This window comes from Schistocerca serialis, chromosome 1 (genome assembly GCF_023864345.2).
Source record: "Schistocerca serialis cubense isolate TAMUIC-IGC-003099 chromosome 1, iqSchSeri2.2, whole genome shotgun sequence".
Classification (NCBI taxonomy): domain Eukaryota; kingdom Metazoa; phylum Arthropoda; class Insecta; order Orthoptera; family Acrididae; genus Schistocerca; species Schistocerca serialis.
This window is the reverse complement of record NC_064638.1, coordinates 800,472,880-800,495,395: the sequence shown is the minus strand read 5'-3', so window position 1 is coordinate 800,495,395 and position 22,516 is coordinate 800,472,880. Positions and strand designations below refer to the sequence as shown.

Here is a 22,516-nt window from a genome sequence, read left to right as displayed (position 1 = left end):
GTATTTTTTTGTTTTATTAACCGCAAAATCGATTTTCGGTCACTAAGTGACCATCCTCAGTGCTGTAATATACAATTTAAATTGGTAGGCACTGGTGTCAACAAGCTTAGAGCGATCACATAAACTCAAGTTGAGTCATGTGTCCTAGGCATCATGAGTTGCTGGAAAGTGGTTAACATTATGTAAGGTTAACAAATAAGTAAATAAAATGGTTAAAAAGTAAATATGCTGAGATAAACTCTGCAAATATTTACTATCGTATTAGTAATAGAATAGACAGAATTACTCCAACTCTTGCTTCCAACTGCCTGAATTGTCTTTTGATCGATTGCTGTTTTTGTGGATGTGGAACCCAGAGATGACAGTCATGCAACCATTCAGGAGGCCAAAGGTGATGACCCACATGCGAGAGTGGGGTTGTGGGATGGACCATGTAAACAGGCACAGTGATGGTGATACAACCACCGCCATCGGTTATGGCTGTGGTGTGATCTTCATCCATGTCCTGGGGGAGTCTGGAGTGAACGTAAGTGTCACATATAATGTAATAGCCTCATCACAGCTGGAAGCATAATGTACCAATATGAAAATGGTGGTGTCATGCAGATGGAGGGCAAGGTCATCGACATGATAGTCACATTGCTGATAGTGAACACTGGGTGCACATTAAGCAGCGGAAAAATGAGGGTGGGTTGATCGAGTGGGGCACTGTCATTGTCAGTGGGAGAGGAGGGGGGGGGGGGGGGGGGGGAGCAGCAGGAGCTGGGCTAGAGTCAATCCCAACAGAAGGGGGGACAGAACACTGGGGAGATGGAACCTCACATTAAAGTTCTTTCATATGACACTGTATGGTTTGGGGACATGTTCGCCTCTGATATTCGTGGCATTGAGTGCCCATAAGGTCCTTCCTGCTTCTGCAAGTGGGTTGTTGTCCAAAGTCCAAGCAGGCTTGACCCTGTTGACAGAGATGGTCTGTCATTTATCATTCAGTAAAATATCTATAGTATTATTTGCCCTTTCTAACACTTGATGAGGTCATGAGTGGGGAGGCTGTAGTGCTGGCCGAATGGTGTTGTCACATAGCATTATAAACTCACAATGAGCCAGCTTGTTGTGAACAAAAACTTAGGGTGTTGAATGTGGCTGAGGGGGCAGGGCTGTGCACCTTGGCAATGTGCGATCTAACATGCTCGACCAGAGTGGGCATCTGAACTGGGTGTGTAGCTTAGAATCTTCCACAAACTCAGCAGGGAGCAAGAGGGGTTTGTCATAAAGCACCTGTGTGAGCATAGCCTTTAAATCTTGTTTGAATGCCAAACAAGACCAAGTGTAACACTCCAGTCCAGGCTTCTTTGCTGCACATGAGGGCTGCTTTAAACATGTGGTGCCAGTGGTTGATGAGGCTGTTGTTCTATGATTGATAAGCGGTGGTATGGAACTTGGCACTGCCGCAGAGGATGCACAATTTCGAAAAAAGCTGGAGCTCAAGTTGGCATCCCTCGTCTGTTGTAACCAAAGTCGAGCAGCCGAATCGTGCAATCTACATACGGACAAATGAATTTGTGATGGTATCGGCAGTAATGTCCATGAGTGGTACATCTTTAACCCATCTGATCACTTCATTGATGGACAAAAGTATGTTGCAGTATTGCACAGACAGTGGAAAGGGTCAGACAAAATTTAATGGGGGCTGTTCATGATGGCTGAATTTGCCCTATTGACAGGGAATACACACCTGGGTCCATGACTGGCAGTCTTTCTTTCCATTGGGCCATATGAAGCATTCAGTCACAGGCACCTGGAGACCTTAATACCAGGATACTGAGGTCATGTGTTGCCAAAAACACCTTACAGGCAAAGGACAACTGGTACAATTGGGCACAGATGATGTATGGAAATGTCGTACACAATTGGTGTAGTGGCTCGTGATAGGTGGTGAGAAACCATTGTAAAGTTTGTAGCCATATCCTGTTGCATTTCCTGTACATCTGTCTCTTCTGTCTGCAGTGGAGCTAACTCTTTGAAGTCCAAAGGAGAAGTAATTGCTGCCATTCTGGATAGATATACTGTGCCTGCATTGTCAGCTCCCCTAATTTGTCAAATGTCTGTTGTGTATTGGCTAATCAAATCCACATGCTCGAAAGTGTCTGTGGCAGATCTAGTATGGGATTGCAAATCGCATCCGCTAGGAGTTTATGGTGACTTTGCAATCCTCGATGTCACTGCAGAAGTGCTTAACTGCTTCATAAACTGTGACTAGTTTGTGATTGAATGCAGACCACTTTCATTGTGAACCAAGCAGTTTCCTGGAAAAGAAGCACAATGGTAGAATGGAATTGCCTACATGTTGTTGGAGGACAGCACCTACTGAGAAATCACTCACATCCATGAGAATGGAAATGAGCACATCCAGAACTGGGTGCATAAATGTCATGGCATTAGCTAATGTAATTTTCAGTGCCTCAAATGGTTAGATCATGTTGTCCGACCAATTCATCTGGGGTTTACCAGAGATTTGCTTACCAACCAACACAACTGTAAGAGTTGCCTGGATGAGGGTGGCGATGGGAAGATGTCACCAGTAGGAATTAATGGTGCAGAGGAATCGGCGCAGTTTCCAAAAAGTGGGATGATGAGGGAGGTTGCAACGAAAGTCCACCCAATCAACTGGCTGTTGAATGCCTTTGCCATCCATGGTATATCCCAAGAAGGTAACATATTCTCAGTTCAGTTGAGATTTGTCATGTGTGGTTTGCAAGCTATTGCTTAGCAAAGCCACTTGACTTGGGACAGGTGGATTTCATGTTTCTCGATTGAGGAGGAATATTTTAAAATATCGTCTAAGTAAGCATAACAATTCAGCATCGTGAATAAGATTGAGTTGATGAAACGTTGATATGACTGAGTGACATTTTTGAAGCCATAGGACATGAAACAAAACTCAAACATGTCATGTGGAGTAACCAACAGAGCCTTAGCAGTGTCACCTGGGAACTTAGGGATCAGTAGAAATGCGTTACATCAGTTGAGAGCACTCACATACGTGCTGTTATGAAGTTGTGCAAAGTCCTGAATCTGGGGGATTGGGTAGTTGTCGATGACAGTACGAGCATTAAGGCACCTGTAGTTGCCACACAGCAAAAAGAACTGTCTTTCTTAAGGATCAAGTGGATGGGGGCCGACCAGTTGCTGTCCAAAGTCTGTATGATGCCCACCTGGAAGAGTTCATGCACTACTGCTTTTGCATGGCAATGTTTACAGTAGGCCCCCAGTGCATCACAAGGCAGACCCATAGTGTCGATCGTATGGCATGTGCCATTCATTACTGTGCCTGCTTTACCGTCACATGCAAAGGGGGGGATGTGGGTGGCTTCCCTTGATGTAACACTGTCACTAACCTGAGGTGTACAGAATTACAGGTTGAGACATGTGGAACAGGTGCTGAGTTAAGTTCCACATCAGAGTACGGTTGCAGAGGTCTGAGGCTGTGGAGTAGGCGTTGTGCGCATACCAGTCCTTCTGAAGCAGCATCTATTAAGCGTCTGGTCTCTTAATTCTGCATGCAGTAAGTGCGACCACGGAGCATTCAGCAGTGAGGTCGACAAGCAAGGAGACCAGATGCAGCAATAGTGACATACTCAGAGAAAGTGGATGGTAGAGAGTTGATGGTGTAGCGAGCACACGCAATTTGAATGTTTATCTCATGGTAAAGTAAAGACATTGTTCTCAGGCCAGAGGAGAGGCCAAAAAACTGTAAGAGATCAATACAGGGGACAGGGTCATCAACACTGGTGACACAGAAGGCATTTAACAAACACATCAGAAACCAGTTCGGTCAGTAGTTTGACCATGTTGTGTACTGAGATGTTGATCTTGTCACTGCACGTAAGGAGAGTTTCGCCAGCAAAGGGCATGTGAGTGTGATAGACATTGGTATGACACTTGTGCCCACATCCATGTTGGCTAAAAAACATGCTGGGATGTGATGTCTTGTACATAGTCATTAAAGTGAGGATGTAGAGTTAAAATACCAAAGTACTGCGTAGTGCCTAACCTTGTCTTTGCAGATTGCGGTGGCTAAACCAGCCCACGCAAGGAATTTGGGTAAGTGCAAGGCGGTTGGCAGTTCCTTACTACATACTTGAATGTCCTGTGAAACCAGGAAAGTGGATAAACTATGTGTGATGCGAGTTGAGCACTGGCTGTGCCAGCTGGCGTAGCCTATTGAAGTTCCCTGAAGCAGTCGGGTGTTGCATCATGGGAAATTGGAAGGTCTTCTGGAGTGGGTAGAGAGAGATGTTGGCATTCACCTCCAGATGGCTGTGGGTCACATGGGGATGATGCACCTGCTCTAGACTAACCTCTGCTGTCTGGGGCAGAACGACAGAATCGCTGGTGCCGCCCATGAAAATCTTCGCTGTAACCATGGTCGGAATCATATGATGATGTCCCATAATATTGTATGCCTGGTCAGCCAGCCAGAGATTAAGGTCTGAGGGGTCAGCTGCTTGTGATAAAAAGGTTTAATTGTAGTACTTGCAGCAGCTTCACCAACCAAAGTGCATATAAGGCAAGATTTGGCATGTATTCGGCTCTCACCAGTGCACATAGATCTGTTTTCCAAAGCTTCATCATCAATTATGTGGTGAATGGCATCTGCATGGGGGCAAGAGAGACATCTAATGGTGGTGATTTTGGCAGTGTTGTATTTACAAAATGCTGGTGGACTCAGATCACTCATTAGGTCTGTCAAATCGTGCAAATGACTAACCAGAAATATGAACCCTGTGTCACCATTGATGATCCCATTGACATTCAGAAGGAAAGCACAAACCATGTTGTCAGGCTGTCATTCTGTAATTGTGACAATTTTGGTAACAGGCCAGCCGGTATATGTTCTGGGATGACTGGTAGAAGAGAACAGGTCCAGGTGACCCTAGGAGAAGGGGCATCTGATGCATTGGAGGCAAAAAACATTGGAGAAGTCCTGATGTAGTACTGTCCTGTTGTGTGTGTGATACATTGTCCAAGGTCCCTGTAGAGGCGACGAAATGATGACTGCACATGCTACATGACACAGTAGGTGTGGGTGCATGGGTGGCCGGTGCAGGATGAACGACCATAGTCATTGGGAGGCAATTTGGAATTTGTTTGAGAAATGAAACAAGCTTTCACGAACCCCATGTCTTGCTAAAGAAGGTGCATTTTTAGTTTGGCGCTAGCAGTACGTGCTTGCCACACTAGTGTAAGAACATCTATGAATCTTTGATGTGAAGGCTTGAATTTTGTGAGCATAATGCTGTTAGCTAGAGCAGCCAGTGTAGTTCTGTACTTGGTGACCATGGACATGCTCATATGTGCCCCATGTGGTTCCCGACACAGCTGGCTGTGGGAGTTTATGTCTACTTTGTGGTGTACAAAAGTGCCCGGATGAGATGAATTGCTTGTGAAAGTTTCATTAGACATCAACAACTTTTGTTCCTGACAGTCGAGATGTCTGTAGGCTGACAAAGACATTGGGTTGAATGCACAAAAAGATAAGCACCCCAATAACTTCACGTTGTATAGATTACATGCAATAAATTCAATGTCACCAGTGTGGAAATATTTACTATCCTGTAATAGAACAGACAAGACTACTCCAACAGCGGGCTTAAAATTGACATTTTTCACCAAATTATTATGTTAATATAAACAATCATATGTATCACCGAGACAGAAAACCAAAACACATTGTTCATGAAGAGCAACACACTTCACTAGTTGACCATTGCTTTGTTACTATCAGTGGTTGCCTCAATTCTCAAAAAGGGATCAACAAAAGATAAGTGGAATTACAGCCCTATATCTCTTTTGCTGATCTTCTATAAAATATTAATATTTGCAGCCATTTTCCTCTGTTGCTAAATTCAGTTATGTTTTATCATACAAAAATTACACCTTTTGCAACTGAATTTATTTAGTTGTGCCTAAAGTGTTTCACCTATATAGTCTAGGCATCTTCAGTGGTCTATAATACAAAGAAAATTATGACTGTACATGTTTTGATATGATATTTGTAGTGATTCTTTGGCAGCTTATTTAAATCTTACTGTTTATAATTAAAACTATATGAAATATGATTTCTCTCTCTCTCTCTCTCTCTCTCTCTCTCTCTCTCTCTCTCTCTCTCTCTCTCCATTCAATTTTTGTCCTATTTATGCAACCATTTATTGCGCTGTATGTATTAAATGCATATAGTGCAGATTTCACCAGTAAATGTTTATTTGGACATAACATACACTGTAGCACACTGCACACGCATTAGAACTGACTGAGGAATTGTGGGAGCTGTAGGTGGAGAGAGGAATGGAGTAGAATAGGGGTATTGCTGTTGCGTCTTGGTGTGCCATTTTGTGTTGAGGGCTGTGTTTTCTGGAGTGAAATGAGCATTGTGTGTTATTGTTGTGTGTTGATATACCTGCTGTCTTCTCTTTCTTCTTTTTATGGTGATACATAATTTGTGTACTATGGTGCTGCTGCATCCATTGTTTTGTGCTATGATGATCATGTTCAGTTGTTTTTGATACTTATTATGCTTAGCAATATTCTACACAGTCTCCATTGTGTTTGAAAAGATAGCAGCAAAACAAATTCAAAAATTTCTTACTATAAATGAGAGGTTCTAAAAATCAGTTTGGATTCCAGCAAGGAAAAAGCGTTGTAAATGCCATCAAAGAGTATTCTCAAAAGAAATGCTCCTCATTATATAAGAGCAGAAAGGTCACAGGTACATTCTGTGATCTGACAAAATTATTCAGTTCACTGAAACACTCCTTACTTCTATACAATTTATAGATATATGGAAACAGAGACACTACTTTACAAGGGTTCAACTCTTACTTAATAGATGGGGAACAAAGAGTAATTGTAACTTCAAATTCAAGCAATTACTACTCAAACTAGAGAACTATTTCCCAAGAAGTCTCGTGAGGTCCAATATTGGGTATCTATCTGTTCCTTTTCTACATAAATGACCAACCACTTGATGTTGGTTCAGTTTTATTTGCTTACGATATAACAGTTCTGATTGAAAATGAGGTGCCTGAAGGGACTCCAATAAATGTCAGATATAGAACGGAATGGAATAAAAATAACTTGCAGTGGTCAGGTTATCACAGATGTAAACCATGTTAACTTCTTAGGCCTAAATCACGTTGAAGTTTAAATTGGAAATCACACGTTGACTACTTAGCAGACAAACAGAATAGCTTAGCATTTGTACTGTTTATTTTGCCAGTTGCCACAAACAGACACCAGAAAAATATTCTAACACTGCTACTTTGACTCGATTATTCATTATAGTATAATCTCTGGGGTAATTCAGCAAAAGCCTCAAGGTTCGTAGTATTATAAAAATAATGAAAAAATGTATGTTGTCAAACATCGACAATCCTGTTGACCACGCTTAAAAGATTTTAAAACACCATCCATTCTTTTTACTATGAAAACGAACATACACTTGACACTTTCCATTTCCACCGCCACCACTTGCCACAGGAATAATTTTAAACTTCCAATATCCCATTTAAAACACTATACCTAAACACCATAGTACATGGGAGTGAAAATGTACCATAAACTTTAAGGCAGTAATGCATAAATGTGGCTCATTGAAAAAATTGGTCTTTGCTCCTCTGGTGGGAAATGGCTATTAGTCTATTGAAGAAGTCGTTGAGGTTAGTTTCACTGTTTGAACAACGGAATTATAGATTTTATTTTTGTGCTCTGGAAACAGTAATAAATGTGTAGGTGTATCTCAGAAATGTATATAAAATAGTGTAAGCCTCTGTATTTTTCCTAAAATGTTCTTATTGTATAACGTGGCCTGTCTTCTATGCATCAAATCAAATGTTTTGAAAATTCTGTGTAACAGTATGAAGCAAGCACACTTCACATGTCATGAAAAATTTGTTACCAGTAGCTACTTTTGGCATTTTTGCCTTGTTCTGATTCACCTCAATATAACTGTACAAACAATATTTAAAATAAATTAAATGGTTTCTTTCAAAATGAAGATAACTAAATATTTATTATGTGCAAATACTCACCAAAATACAGTGAACTGAGAATATAAAATCACTAATACATCAATCTAGTCACTAGTTAGAATACCAAAATCTTTTAAGAGGTAATAAAAATTCTGTGTAGATTAGCAGCTGAATATAGTGTCTGCCAACATGACAAATATGAAAACTTGATTTTGGTTCTGAAATGTCGTGTAGACAACAGACTGGCCATCTTAACTGCACTGATCAAGATACTTCAGATGAAAATGCAAGGGAGAGGTTTCATTTAATAACTTTTTAAAATTTTTGTCCCTATTCACCCAATTTACAGTATCTTTCTGTGAAAAAACATTAACCTATAAAAAAATTTAGAAGAGTATTTTTGGAATTGTGAATGTGAAAATGACATACAGCTGGAGCTCAGTACTGCCATACATTCATTGTTATGTCTTGTAGAAATTAATAAATATCTAGATTTTTAGAAGTTGTTTAACTTATAGTATAACAATTTTTTTCTTGCATTTGCAGAACCATAAATGATGCAGAAATGAGTCATAGCACAGTGGATTCTGCAGCAGGAGCTGCCGCTGTTCTGAGGGAGGAGTTAGCATCTGCAGTCAATAGGCAGCAGCAACATCTACCTGCTGCTTCCGCTGCTGGCGCTTCTTCTGAAGTTCACCACACGGCAGATGTTTCGGGTCCTGCTGCAGTATGCTAATATAATATATTTATGTTTAATATAAGATTTTATACCGAAAAACATATAAATGAATGTGTTATCTTACATACGTTGATCTTAATGTATAATGTTGTGTTACATATCACTCTTAATTCCACCCAAATGGGTGTACATATAAAAATAGTAGGGTCATTGGTATTGAGAAACATCTGAAGTCACCAAAGCTGGACAAGATACTAGGATCCATAGAGTCCTAACAGATTCTACAGAGAATTTGCAACTTTGTTGGCCCCTGTCTTAACCACAAGGTACTGAAGGTCTTTTGAAAAAAAATTACCTTGCCAACTGGTTGGAAGAAAGACCATGTTGCTCCCATCCGTAAGATGGGTAGAAGAGGTGAGTCAGAAAACTAATGTCCAGTATCATTAATGTTCAATATTTTTAGAAGCTTGGTACGTATTCTCAGCTAAAATGTAATGAGGTTTATCAAACTGAATGACCAGCTCCATGTAACTAGCATGGCTTCCAAAAACATAAATAATGTGAAACCCAACTTGCAGTTGTTTCACAGAACTTCCTGAAAGTCCTGTATCAAGCTAATCAGGTAGATGTAGTATATCCTGACTCTCAAAAAGCATTCGTTTCAGTATCACACCACATATGTAAGATCGAATTAATGCTTCTCACAGGTGAAAGTATTAAAATCCTATTGGTAAACTACAAAAAAATCACAACAGAGTGCCATAGGTTTAAACACTCGTGAAAAGCAGTGAAGTTCACCTATTACTAGGTGCAGAAATCTGATTTAAACCGGAAAGTGATAAGAGTGAGATTTTTGGGAAAAAATTAAGTGTAAGTCAATAGGATAGGTTAATAGGAAATGGTGATGTATTAGTTGCAATAAAGAAATTCTAATCGATCGAGACAGAATGAAGCTGCATGTGATATTGTTTGGCCAAGACTCGGTATTAGGGGAGGGCATAAAATGGTAATTGGATCGTTCAATTTCCCACCAGACTCATCTCCTGGTGTAATCAAAAACTTGAGAGAAAACCTCAGTTTGCTTGTACGTAAGTTCCCCAGTCATACTGTAACCATTGGTGGAGACTGTAATCATCCAACAATTAATTGGGCAAATTATTATGATAGTGGTGGGCATGATAAGACATTCTGTGAAAGATCACCAAATGCCTTCTCCAAAAACTACATAGAACATGTAGTTAGGAACCCCACTCATGTTGTAAATATATTGGATCTAATGGCAACAAATAGATCTGACCTCTTTGAGGGAGTCCACATTGAAACTGGTATCAATAACAATCATGTGGTTGTGTCAATAATGATTACCAAAGTACAAGGGCCAACTAAAACAAGCAGAAAAATATATACATTCAGTAAATTAGGTAAAAAAATCAGTAATGTCATATCTCAATGAGGAATTTGAAACTTTCAGCACAGGGCAGGAGCATCTGGAAGAACTACAGCTCACATTTAAAATAATACTTTGCCACGTACTGGATAGACATATATGGAGTAGAACAATCTATAATGGGAGGGAGCCTTCATGGTATACGGCCATTCTAAAGAAACAGAGATGCAAATGGCTGAAAGCAAGGGAAAACTACAGCCGTAATTTTTCCCAAGGGCATGCAGCTTTACTGTATGGTTAAATGATGATGGCGTCCTCTCGGGTAAAATATTTCAGAGGTTAAATTGTCCCCCATTCGGATCTCTGGGCGGAAACTACTCAAGAGGAGATCGTTATCAGGAGAAATAAAACTGGCATTCTATGGATCGGAGTGTGGAATGTCAGAGCCCTTAATTGAGCAGGTAGGTTAGAAAATTTAAAAAGGGAAATGGATAGGTTAAAGTTAGATATAGTGGGAATTAGTGATGTTCGGTGTCAGGAGGAACAAGACTTTTGGTCAGGTGAATACAGGGTTATAAATACAAAATCAAACAGGGGTAATGCGGGGGTAGGTTTAATCATGAATAAAAAAAATAGGAGTGTGGGTAAGCAACTACAAACAACATAGTGAATGCATTATTGTGGCCAACATAGACATGGAGCCCACACCTAATACAGTAGTACAAGTTTATATGCCAACTAGCTCTGCAGATGATGAAGAAATTGATAAAATGTATGATGAGACAAAAGAAATTATTCAGGTAGTGAAGGAAGACGAAAATTTAGTAGTCATGGGTGACTTGAATCCGAGAGTAGTAAAAGGGAGAGAAGGAAACATAGTAGGTGAATATGGATTGCGGGTAAGAAACGAAGGAGGAAGCCATCTGGTAGAATGTTGTACAGAGCATAACTTAATCATAGCTAACACTTGGTTCAAGAATCATAAAAGGAGGTTGTATACATGGAATAGTCCTGGAGATACTAGAAGGTATCAGATAGATTATATAATGGTAAGACAGAGATTTAGGAACCGGGTTTTAAATTGTAAGACATTTCCAGGGGCAGATGTGGACTCTGACCACAATCTATTGGTTATGAACTGTAGATTAAAACTGAAGAAACTGCAAAAAGGTGGGAATTTAAGGAGATGGGACCCGGATAAACTGAAAGAACCAGAGGTTGTACAGAGTTTCAGGGAGAGCATAAGGGAACAATTGACAGGAATGGGGGAAAGAAATACAGTAGAAGAAGAATGGGTAGCTCTGAGGGATGAAGTAGTGAAGGCAGCAGAGGATCAAGTAAGTAAAAAGACGAGGGCTAGTAGAAATCCTTGGGTAACAGAAGAAATATTGAATTTAATTGATGAAAGGAGAAAATATAAAAATGCAGTAAATGAAGCAGGCAAAAAGGAATACAAACGTCTCAAAAATGAGATCGACAGGAAGTGCAAAATGGCTAAGCAGGCATGGCTAGAGGACAAATGTAAGGATGTAGAGGCTTATCTCACTAGGGGTACGATAGATACTACCCACAGGAAAATTAAAGAGACCCCCGGACAAGAGAGAGCCACTGGTATGAATATCAAGAGCTCAGATGGAAACCCAGTTCTGAGCAAAGAAGGGAAAGCAGAAAGGTGGAAGGAGTATATAGAGGGACTATACAAGGGCGATGTACTTGAGGACAATATTACGGAAATGGAAGAGGATGTAGATGAAGCTGAAATGGGAGATACGATACTGCGTAAAGAGTTTGACAGAGCACTGAAAGACCTGAGTCGAAACAAGGCCACGGGAGTAGACAACATTCCGTTAGAACTACTGATGGCCTTGGGAGAGCCAGTCCTGACAAAACTCTACCATCTGGTGAGAAAGATGTATGAGATAGGTGAAATACCCTCAGACTTCAAGAAGAACATAACAGATGTGAAAATTACCAAACTATCAGTTTAATAAGTCACAGCTGCAAAATACTAATGCAAATTCTTTACAGATGAATGGAAAAACTGGTAGAAGCCAACCTCTGGGAAGATCAGTTTGGATTCCGTAGAAATGTTGGAACACGTGAGGCAATGCTGACCTTACGACTTATCTTAGAAGAAACATTAAGGAAATGCAAACCTACATTTCTAGCATTTGTAGACTTAGAGAAAGCTTTTGACAATGTTGACTGGAATAATCTTTTTCAAATTCTGAAGGTGGCAGGGGTAAAATTCAGGGAGCAAAAGGCTATTTACAATTTGTACAAAAACAGATAGCAGTTATAAGAGCAGAGGGCCATAGAAGGGAAGCAGTGGTTGATAAGGGAGTGAGACAGGTTTGTAGCCTATCCACGATGTTATTCAATCTGTAGATTGAGCCAGCAGTAAAGGAATCAAAAGAAAAATTCAGAGTAGGTATTAAAATCCATGGAGAAGAAATAAAAACTTTGAGGTTTGACGATGACATTGTAATTCTGTCAGAGACAGCAAAGGACTTGGAAGAGCAGTTGAACAGAATGGACAGTGTCTTGAAAGGAGGATATAAGGTGAACATAAACAAAAGCAAAAGGAGGATAATGGAATGTAGTCGAATTAAGTCGGGTGATGCTTAGGAATTAGATTAGGAAATCAGACGCTTTAAGTAGTAAATGAGTTTTGCTATTTGGGGAGCAAAATAACTGATGATGGTCGAAGTAGAGAGGATATAAAATGTAGTCTGGCAATGGCAAGGAAAGCGTTTCTGAAGAAGAGAAATTTGTTAACATCGAGTATAGATTTAAGTGTCAGGAAGTCGTTTCTGAGAGTATTTGTATGGAGTGTAGCCATGTATGGAAGTGAAACATGGACGATAAATAGTTTGGACAAGAAGAGGATAGAAGCTTTCGAAATGTGGTGCTACAGAAGAATGCTGAAGATTAGATGGGTAGATCACGTAAGTAATGTGGAGGTATTGAATAGAATTGTGAAGAAGAGGAGATTGTGGCACAACTTGACTAGAAGAAGGGACCGGTTGGTAGGACATGTTCTGAGGCATCTAGGGATCACAAATTTAGCATTTGAGGGCAGCGTGGAGGGTAAAAATCGTAGAGGGAGACCAAGAGATGAATACACTAAGCAGATTCAGAAGGATGTAGGTTGTAGTAAGTACTGGGAGATGAAGCAGCTTGCGCAGGATAGAGTAGCATGGACAGCTGCATCAAACCAGTCTCAGGACTGAAGACCACAACACAACAACAACGACAACAATTACTGCACCTCCAGAGGCATTCAAATAATCATTCTTCCCGTGCTCCATATGTTAGTGGAATGGGAAGGAATCCTAACAACTGCTGCAATGGGATGTACCTTCTGCCATTCACCTCATGGTGGCTTTCAGAATGTAGATGTAGATTGAAGTTGGTGACTCGATTGAGAATTCCTTGTTAGGGAGGATGTGGCATGGTGTTTTGGATGGAGAACTATTGATAAATTTAAAAATAAATTCAGTTGTGCCTAAGAGAAGTGTATTGAAACCCAAGCTCTTCATGTTGTATGTTAATGATTGCAGATGATATCAACAATACCCTCAGACTTTTTGCAGATGATGCAGTTATGTATAATAAGGTGCTATCTGGAAAAAGCTGCACTAATATCTATGCAGATCTTGATAAAATTTCTACATGGTGCAGGGATTGACGACTTGCTTGAGATATATAGAAACGTGAAACTTTGCGTTTAGCAAAATTTCATGTTTTGCTATCTTATGATTAAAATATCAGCTAGTCACAATTGGACTCAGTCTATCCATACAATTACATGGATGTGGTGTAACAGTTTGTGGAGGTATGAAATGGTATGATCATGTAGGCTGAATTGTAGATAAAACTACTAGCAGCCTTAGATTCATTGGTAGGATACTGGGAAGTCTGTTTAGAAAGAACACTGCTTACAAAAGCTTAATGGGACACATTGCAAATAGGGTGAACAGAGGATACTGAACATGTATATAGAAATGGAGCGTGGAAGTTCACTGGCTTATTTGACTCCCAGGAAACTATCAGATAATGCACAAAATGTGAACTGAAAGACATTCGAATATACACGTTGTTCCAGGAGGAATGGTCAATATTCAGGGATATGAGAACAACGATCATTAGAAGTAAAAAAAAGTTTAGCAAACATGGGCTCTAAAATGTGTACCGTAAGAGCTATAAACACTGGTGCAGTGGAAGTAATGGGTTTCGCAGTATTGAAGATGAAAAAGTGCTTATAGCTCATAAGGTGTACGTTTTAGAAGTCATATTTACTTTATTTTCCTGAATACTGGTCATTCTTCCTGGGACACCCTATAGACGCCAACTATCTTATGGAAGACTACTGACAAAGTTTCAAGAAGCAGTAATATTTGAGGACTGTTAGAATTATACTACAACCTCCTTCATGTTGCTTCTGTAGGGACCATGAAGGCGAGAGCACATTAATTACAATGCATGTGGAGGCATTTCAATGGTCATTTTTCCCACACTGTATATGCAAATGGAATCAGAAGAAATCCTGATGTGTGGCACAGTGAGAAGTACCATCTACTATACACAGTACAGCTGTTTGCAGAGCATAACTGTAGATGTAGATACATTTATTGAGAACTCTCTGTGAGCAACTTTCATGTGCATTTTTAGGATTTACATTGTTCTTAGCATTCTTTATTTTTGGAAAACGACTTTGAGACTGTGCTGTGTAAGTTAAAATTTAAAACCACTGGCTTTGTCTTCACCTGGTTTTGAATCTCCCTATCCCATTTATTCTTATTCTACATAGTTTTTCTAGCACTGGGAAACCGGCCCATTTGACATTTTCATTCATATTGGTCAACACAAATGTCGTCCAACTACGTGATTTGTTCACTATCAGCTTGGAAGTCAGTGCAGGTGCCCAAAAATTTCAATTTTGAATCCTGGCTGCTTCTAAGTTTCTGCATTTTTCACCTGTGTCAACACTTTATGTATGTGGGAAGTAAGAGTTAACATGATTCTGATTCCATGTTACATTGAAACTGTCACCAGAATTAGCTCAGTGAGTTAGCTCAGTGAGTTAGCTACCACACACACAGTAAAGCCTTTTGTGTGTTAAATTTCAATGAGGAAAGGAATGTGTCGGAAAAACTAAATAGAGGAGGGGATGGGAAGGTAGGGTACCTGTGTAGATTTTAGGGAGTAATTTATATGGTACTAGTGGGAGCTCTAAAATGCAAATGTTATAGGGAAAGACTGAGAATGGACCGTACACAACAAATAACTCAGGACATTGGGTGTAAATGCTGTTCTGAGACGAGATATGTGTACCAAAAGAAAGCCAACTATTCAGAATACTTTTTGGGGAGGGGGGGGGGGGGGGAAGAGAGAGAGAGAGAGAGAGAGAGAGAGAATCTGTACTCATGATAATGATATATTGGTGCAGTACACCAGACATCTGGAGTATGGTTTTTAGACAATTTTCCATGCTTGGTCAGGCAAATACTGGGCTGATCTGCCATCTCTGCTTCAGAAAACATTGTGCACAAACAGTTAAAATTAAATAATGTGCAGAACAAAGCTGGCAGCTTTCTTAAGCAGGTGTTACAAACAACATTCCTCAGTCACATTAACTGATGGCTGTGGAGTTGGGAAGAGCATCCAGCCAGGAAGCTAAAAGTAAGTTATTGCTAGAGTGTGAAATGAATAACAAGAGATCCCTGCAGCCATGGGACATTAGAGGTGGAGAAGAGGGAGTAAGAGGGGAAGGAAGGAGGTTGCATAAGGAAGGAGTATATAGAGGTGGAGGAAGGGGGTAGTGCAGCTTTGTGATACTTGAAAAATGATAGCAAAACAATAATAGTTCTATGAGTGAAAAATCAAACAGTGGAAAATCCAGGATGGAATGTAACAATATTAAAGAAGGAAATTTGCTACTCACCATATAGCGGAGATGCGGAGTCACAATAGGTACAAAAAAAGATTCACACAATTATAGCTTTCGGCCATTAAGGCCTTTGTCAGAAACACACACACACACACACACACACACACACACACACACACACACACACACAAAACTTGCACAGATGTGTGTGCAAGTTGCATTTGTGTGTGTGTGTTGTGTGTTGTGCGTCTGTGTGTGTGTGTGTGTGTGTGTGTGTGTGTGTGTGTGTCTGTGTGTGTGTGTGTGTGTGTGTGTGTGTGTGTGTGTTTTTGTGTGTGTGTGTGTGTGTGTGTGTGTGTGTGTGTGTGTGTGTGTGTGTGTGTGTTTTGCTGACAAAGGCCTTAATGACCGAAAGCTATAATTGTGTGAATCTTTTTGTTGTGCCTGTTGCGACTCTATAAGGAGTGAGATACTTTAAATTGCATGCATGATTTAGTATCACCCTTATCAATGTTTGTGCATATAAAAAAAGTGCAGGTTAATAACTGAAATTTTGCTCTGTATTTATACGTTTCAGGAACTGAGCGGAACAGAGATGATCATAGCAAGTCTCCTAGCAGGGGCAACGGCTGGAGCAGCTGCTAAAACAACAATAGCACCACTTGATAGGACCAAAATTAATTTTCAGGTATGATTGTTAATGATAACTATCATGTCTCACTGTAATCATTTCTTTGTGTATAGAGCATGATAGCAACATAGGGAATGCCATTTTTATATGTACCTTTTGAATTATTCTCTCCATAGACCCTCCTTATTGTGGTTAACAGCTGTTCTTTACATATGATACCAACATTTTGCCTACTTGTTAGATTTCACTATTTCCCATGTCCTTTGTCAACCTTATTGCAAAGCCACTTTTTGTAGCTATTGCCTTAAAAGTGATCTCATTCCTTACAGGAGATAGTTAAGAGATAACTTGTCGTCACAAGTGTTTTTTCACTGTACCTGTTTCTGAAGACACTTTTGTGAGTTGGATTTAGAAATATAATTTTCTCATTCTGGATTGGCCATCAATCTCGGGCTTTATACTGATGTGGAGTGAGTTAACTGGCTACTTTGATGTTACTAAACTTCCCACTCTTAGATCTTATTGACACTACCCTTTGCAAAATTAACTCCAATTGCCAGTCATCCCCTCAGTTTAGCAGGACAGACACCATCTGCAATTTCCTCAGCTACATGGGCATAACAATGAGTATGAAACACATTTATGTTCAGCTAACACCAATCATAATTAATTAATGTTGTAGAGTTTTGTACCAATATGGCTCACACGCCTTTGTGTGTGTGTTCTTTGTGTTCGCTGAGTGTGGAGTATCAGATATACAAAATTAACAGAAACTTTAGTGGATCAAAGTCTTTTCAGTTTGCCATAATATAAACATTATCAGAATTATTTATTGACCTAAATAGTCATTTACCAAGTAAAAACATTGTTTAAGTAGAAATTCTCTAAATTCTATTTTAAATCTGTTTCCGTCTTCTAACTATCTGATGTTGCCTGGTAGTATGTTGTTATGCAGGTGTGTGTATATATACGAAAGCGCTGGCAGGTCGATAGACACACAAACATACACACAAAATTCAAGCTTTCGCAACCAACGGTTGCTTCATCAGGAAAGAGGGAAGGAGAGGGAAACACGAAAGGATGTGGGTTTTAAGGGAGAGGGTAAGGAGTCATTCCAATCCCGGAAGCGGAAAGACTGGGAAAAAAGGACAGGTATACACTCGTGTGTGTGCGTGTGTGTGCGTGTGTGCGTGCGTGCGTGCGTGCGTGCGTGTGTGTGTGTGTGTGTGTGTGTGTGTGTGTGTGTGTGCGCGCGCGCGCACACACATATACATATCCATCCGCACGTACACAGACACAAGCAGACATTTGTAAAGGCAAAGAGTTTGGGCAGAGATGTCAGTCGAGGCGGAAGTACAGAGGCAAAGATGTTGTTGAAAGACAGGTGAGGTATGAACGGCGGCAACTTGAAATTAGCGGAGGTTGAGGCCTGGCGGGTAACGAGAAGAGAGGATATACTGAAGGGCAAGTTCCCATCTCCGGAGTTCTGACAGGTTGGTGTTAGTGGGAAGTATCCAGATAACGTGGACGGTGTAACACTGTGCCAAGATATGCTGGCCGTGCACCAAGGCATGTTTAGCCTCAGGGTGATCCTCATTACCAACAAACACTGTCTGCCTGTGTCCATTCATGCGAATGGACAGTTTGTTGCTGGTCATTCCCACATAGAAAGCTTCACAGTGTAGGCAGGTCAGTTGGTAAATCTCGTGGGTGCTTTCACACGTGCCTTTGCCTTTGATCGTGTACACCTTCTGGGTTACAGGACTGGAGTAGGTGGTGGTGGGAGGGTGCATGGGACAGGTTTTACACTGGGGACAGTTACAAGGGTAGAAGCCAGAGGGTAGGGAAGGTGGTTTGGGGATTTCATAGGCATGAACTAAGAGGTTACGAAGGTTAGGTGGATGGTGGAAAGACACTCTTGGTGGACTGGGGAGGATTTCATGAAGGATGGATCTCATTTCAGGGCAGGATTTGAGGAAGTCATATCCCTGCTGGAGAGTCACATTCAGAGTCTGATCCAGTCTCGGAAAGTATCCTGTCACAAGTGGGGCACTTTTGTGGTTCTTCTGTGGGAGATTCTGGGTTTGAGGGGATGAGGAAGTGGCTCTGGTTATTTGCTTCTGTACCGGGTCGGGAGGGTAGTTGCGGGATGCGAAAGCTGTTTTCAGGTTGTTGGTGTAATGGTTCAGGGATTCCGGACTGGAGCAGATTCATTTGCCACGAAGACCTAGGCTGTAGGGAAGGGACCGTTTGATGTGGAATGGGTGGCAGCTGTCATAATGGAGGTACTGTAGCTTGTTGGTGGGTTTGATGTGGACGGACTTGTGAAGCTGGCCATTGGTCAGGTGGAGGTCAACGTCAAGGAAAGTGGCATGGGATTTGGAGTAGGACCAGGTGAATCTGATGGAACCAAAGGAGTTGAGGTTTGAGAGGAAATTCTGGAGTTCTTCTTCACTGTGAGTCCAGATCATGAAGACGTCATCAATAAATCTGTACCAAACTTTGGGTTGGCAGGCCTGGATAACCAAGAAGGCTTCCTCTAAGCGACCCATGAATTGGTTGGTGTACGAGGGGGCCATCCTGGTACTCATGGCTGTTCTCTTTAATTGTTGTTATGTCTGGCCTTCAAAAGTGAAGAAGTTGTGGGTCAGGATGAAGCTGGCTAAGGTAATTAGGAAAGAGGTTTTCCTCTCTTCTCGTTATCTGCCAGGCCTCAACCTGGCTGAGTTAATTTTCTGCGCAAGTTTCATTACACAGTAATTAAAATTACAATTTTCATCTACATGAATCCCCAGCAATTTTGTTGATGCCACTCTGTCTATGGCCTTGTCATCCAACAACAGATCAAAATTTACATTTCGACATATTTTCCCAAACTGCATATAATTTGTTTTCTTTGTATTTAATGTCAACCAGTATGCATTGAACCAAGTGTGGACATTGTTTATTACTTGATCAGTAGTTATTTGCAGCATTTGCTTTGGTGCGCCTGTTACCACATTAGTGTCATCTGCGAGTATTATGGCCTTTGCTGCTTCATCTGAGGTGTGGAAGTCATTTATGTAAACAAGGAATAATAAGGGACTTAGAATACTGCTTTGTGGCACTCCTATTTCCACTTTTTTTGCATGTGATACTAAATTTATTTTGTGGTTGGAGTAATCTGACATCAGGCCTACAGTCTGTGTTCTGTTTTGTTTTCTAGGTGTGATTCAAACCACTTCTTCCCTGTCCCATGAATACCTAATGCTTCCAGTGTTTCTAAAAGAATGCCATGATTGCCAGTGTCAGATTTTTTGGAGAGATCTAAATTTATTCCTACTATGCTGTTTCTTGTTGTACATTTTTGATTATTTGTTCATTGTAGCTCATTAATGCTGTTTTTGTATTTTTACCTGCTTGGAAGTCATGCTGATTTCTATTTAGTAACTTATAGTCATTTAGATATTTGTTGATTCTATGCTTCATTAATTTTTCTATTATTTTGGAAAATGCTGGAAAGAGGGATATTGGCTGATAGTTTTTTACCTTATGCTTGTCGCTGTTTATTAATAATGGCTTCACTTTTAACATTTTCATCCTTGTCGGTAACACTCCTTCATTAAATGGTTACTTGGCTGTGTATGCCAAGGGCCTTGTGATTTGAGCAGCTGTCATTGTTATGGTATAAACAGGCTCCTCATCTACTCCTGCTAACATTTTAGGTTTCAAGCTTTTTATTACTTTGAACACTTCATGTTCATCTGTTGGATCTGTCTTCATGCAACAAGCAGCTTTTGGAAATTCGTGATTTTTTATTTCGAGCTTAATGAAGTTGTAGCATTTATGAAATACTTGTTGATGTAATTTAGCAAATCCTGTTTTTTGATACTGGCATTTTCTGTGTTTTTGAGAATGATATCCTGGTCTTCGCACCTCTTTCCTGTTTGTCGTCACAATACTCCATGTGGCTTTTGATTTGCTATCGGACTGTCTTATTAAGTTGTCATTACTCACAAATTTTGAATTGGCAGTTACTGACACCTTTGTAATGAAGAGACTTCCAACAGATGCAAATGGGAGCACTGCTGCTATGAAAGCTCATGGAAATACTTTGTTGGAACAGCTGCAAGTGGGCAGTATGTGGCTTTCGAATACCGTGAAAACTGGTATTTAGGACACATTTCTCTGCCATCATATGTATTTAAAGATATGGAAATTTACTACACGTCTCCTGCTGATTCACGATTCATTTCATGACCCAGTAGGAATGATACTGTTTGGGTCTCCTTTTCCAGTGTTATATGTAGGGTGAATGTTCCATCATTAAAAAGGGACAGTGTGCAATTGTATAAACTTGCCAGTAAGTGTATGAAAAAAAATCGTATCTCTCAGCTTGAAGTGAACTTATTTTGTTTTTCGATCAAGGAAAACAAAGCTATATGCAATGCATATTTGAATTTGTTTACAAAATTGTTCTTTGCAGAATTTTTGTATTGATATATACTAGCATATATTTAAAAAGCTATTAATGTCTCTCATTATTGCTTGCATCTTCCCTTATGTTTCACTGACGTTATCTTTTAATGTGCAGTAACATAATAAGGATACATCACTTCATTTGTGCATCCAAGCTCTCTTGTAATTCTACACGCCGAAAAGACTTTTAACAGTTTTCGGCTCTCGTGTGTTTAGAGTTCTGACCAAAGGTCAGTCACAAATATTTTAGGAACAAGTTTTCAATGAATACACATGGTTTTTGTTTCCCAGTTCCCTGTAGTTTTGAATATGGGTGGCATGTGTAAGTGACATTTTCATTGTATTCTTTGTCAGTGAATAAAGTTAGTTAGGGCATTCTTCTTTGCACCTAAGATTACTGTGAGGTACTTAAATATTTAAGCAAAAATTAAAGTTGAAATTCCACTGTCTAAATCACCCCTCCCCCTTCCCCCCAGGACTTTGAAGTTCGTCAAATTTGACATCTTTTTTGTGACGGCTTCACCTTTAACCCCCCCCCCCCCCCTCCCCCCCTCTCCCCCCTCCCCCCAAAGGTAAGAACTACTAATTGCAGTGCCAAATGCTTCTCATTATTATTTATACTTAATACTAGGACTACAGAGTTACAGTGCACAAGGTGAGGTCTCTTCTGTTTCCCTGTGCAAAATTGATTTTTTAAAAAAATGAGGAATTTAAGGCACAGCATAAAAGTGTTTTTTTCAACATTTTTCATTAAAAAATGTGAATGATGTAGCCTACTTTTTATACATTATATCAGCTTGATGGTTATATACTAGATGCATAAAAAGATGGTGCCTGTAGGTCAACTCATTATTAGTAGTAGTCCTATGAAAATAGGGAAACTTGCACCTGGCTAATGACCAGGTACATGTCCTTGAGTCTTCAAACCTGAATTTATCAAAAACGGTTTGAATTAGGACAATGTTATTTGGCAGTTTTAATATTAACACATGCAGGTATCCATGTACCAAATAAAACTAAATTCTGAAATGGTCACCTTAGGATCAACCTAAATATCTGTGACTTGACTTGGAATGACTCCATTAACAAACTTCAAATTTTTCATTTTTTCTCTCTGAATTTTAATTTCTTTTTTATATTTTTCCTCAGTTTATTCACTGCTTGCTCAATATAAAGATTGAATAACATCAGGAATATGTTGCAATCCTGTCCCCTTGCATTCTCATTTACTGATTTCCTCTCATTTCCTTAGACTCTTATAGCTGCAATCTGGTTTATTTTTGGGTTAAAGATAACATCTTTTCGTCCTTTTATTTTATTCCTGCTACTTTCATAATTTCAAAGAGGTACTCCGGTTAATGCTGTCAAAAACTTTCCCTGAATCTACAGTTTCTACACAGGTGTGCAGTACATAACAATGAAAGTAACTTTAACCTGA

At 40.0% G+C, this 22,516-nt stretch overlaps 1 protein-coding gene across 2 annotated transcripts in view; it reads left to right on the top strand.

The window, feature by feature from the left end:
• LOC126483945 (mitochondrial coenzyme A transporter SLC25A42) overlaps window positions 1-22,516 on the top strand; it is a 224,642-nt gene that overhangs the window by 127,633 nt on the left and 74,493 nt on the right. For both annotated transcript variants that reach the window (XR_007587792.1, XM_050107240.1), the window contains exons 2-3: window positions 8,577-8,757; window positions 16,567-16,677. Coding sequence is in view for 1 of the 2 variants with exons in the window: in XM_050107240.1 (XP_049963197.1) it covers window positions 8,596-8,757; window positions 16,567-16,677 (273 nt within the window). In the remaining variant the exon portion in view is untranslated. The remainder of the gene's footprint in view (window positions 1-8,576; window positions 8,758-16,566; window positions 16,678-22,516) is intronic.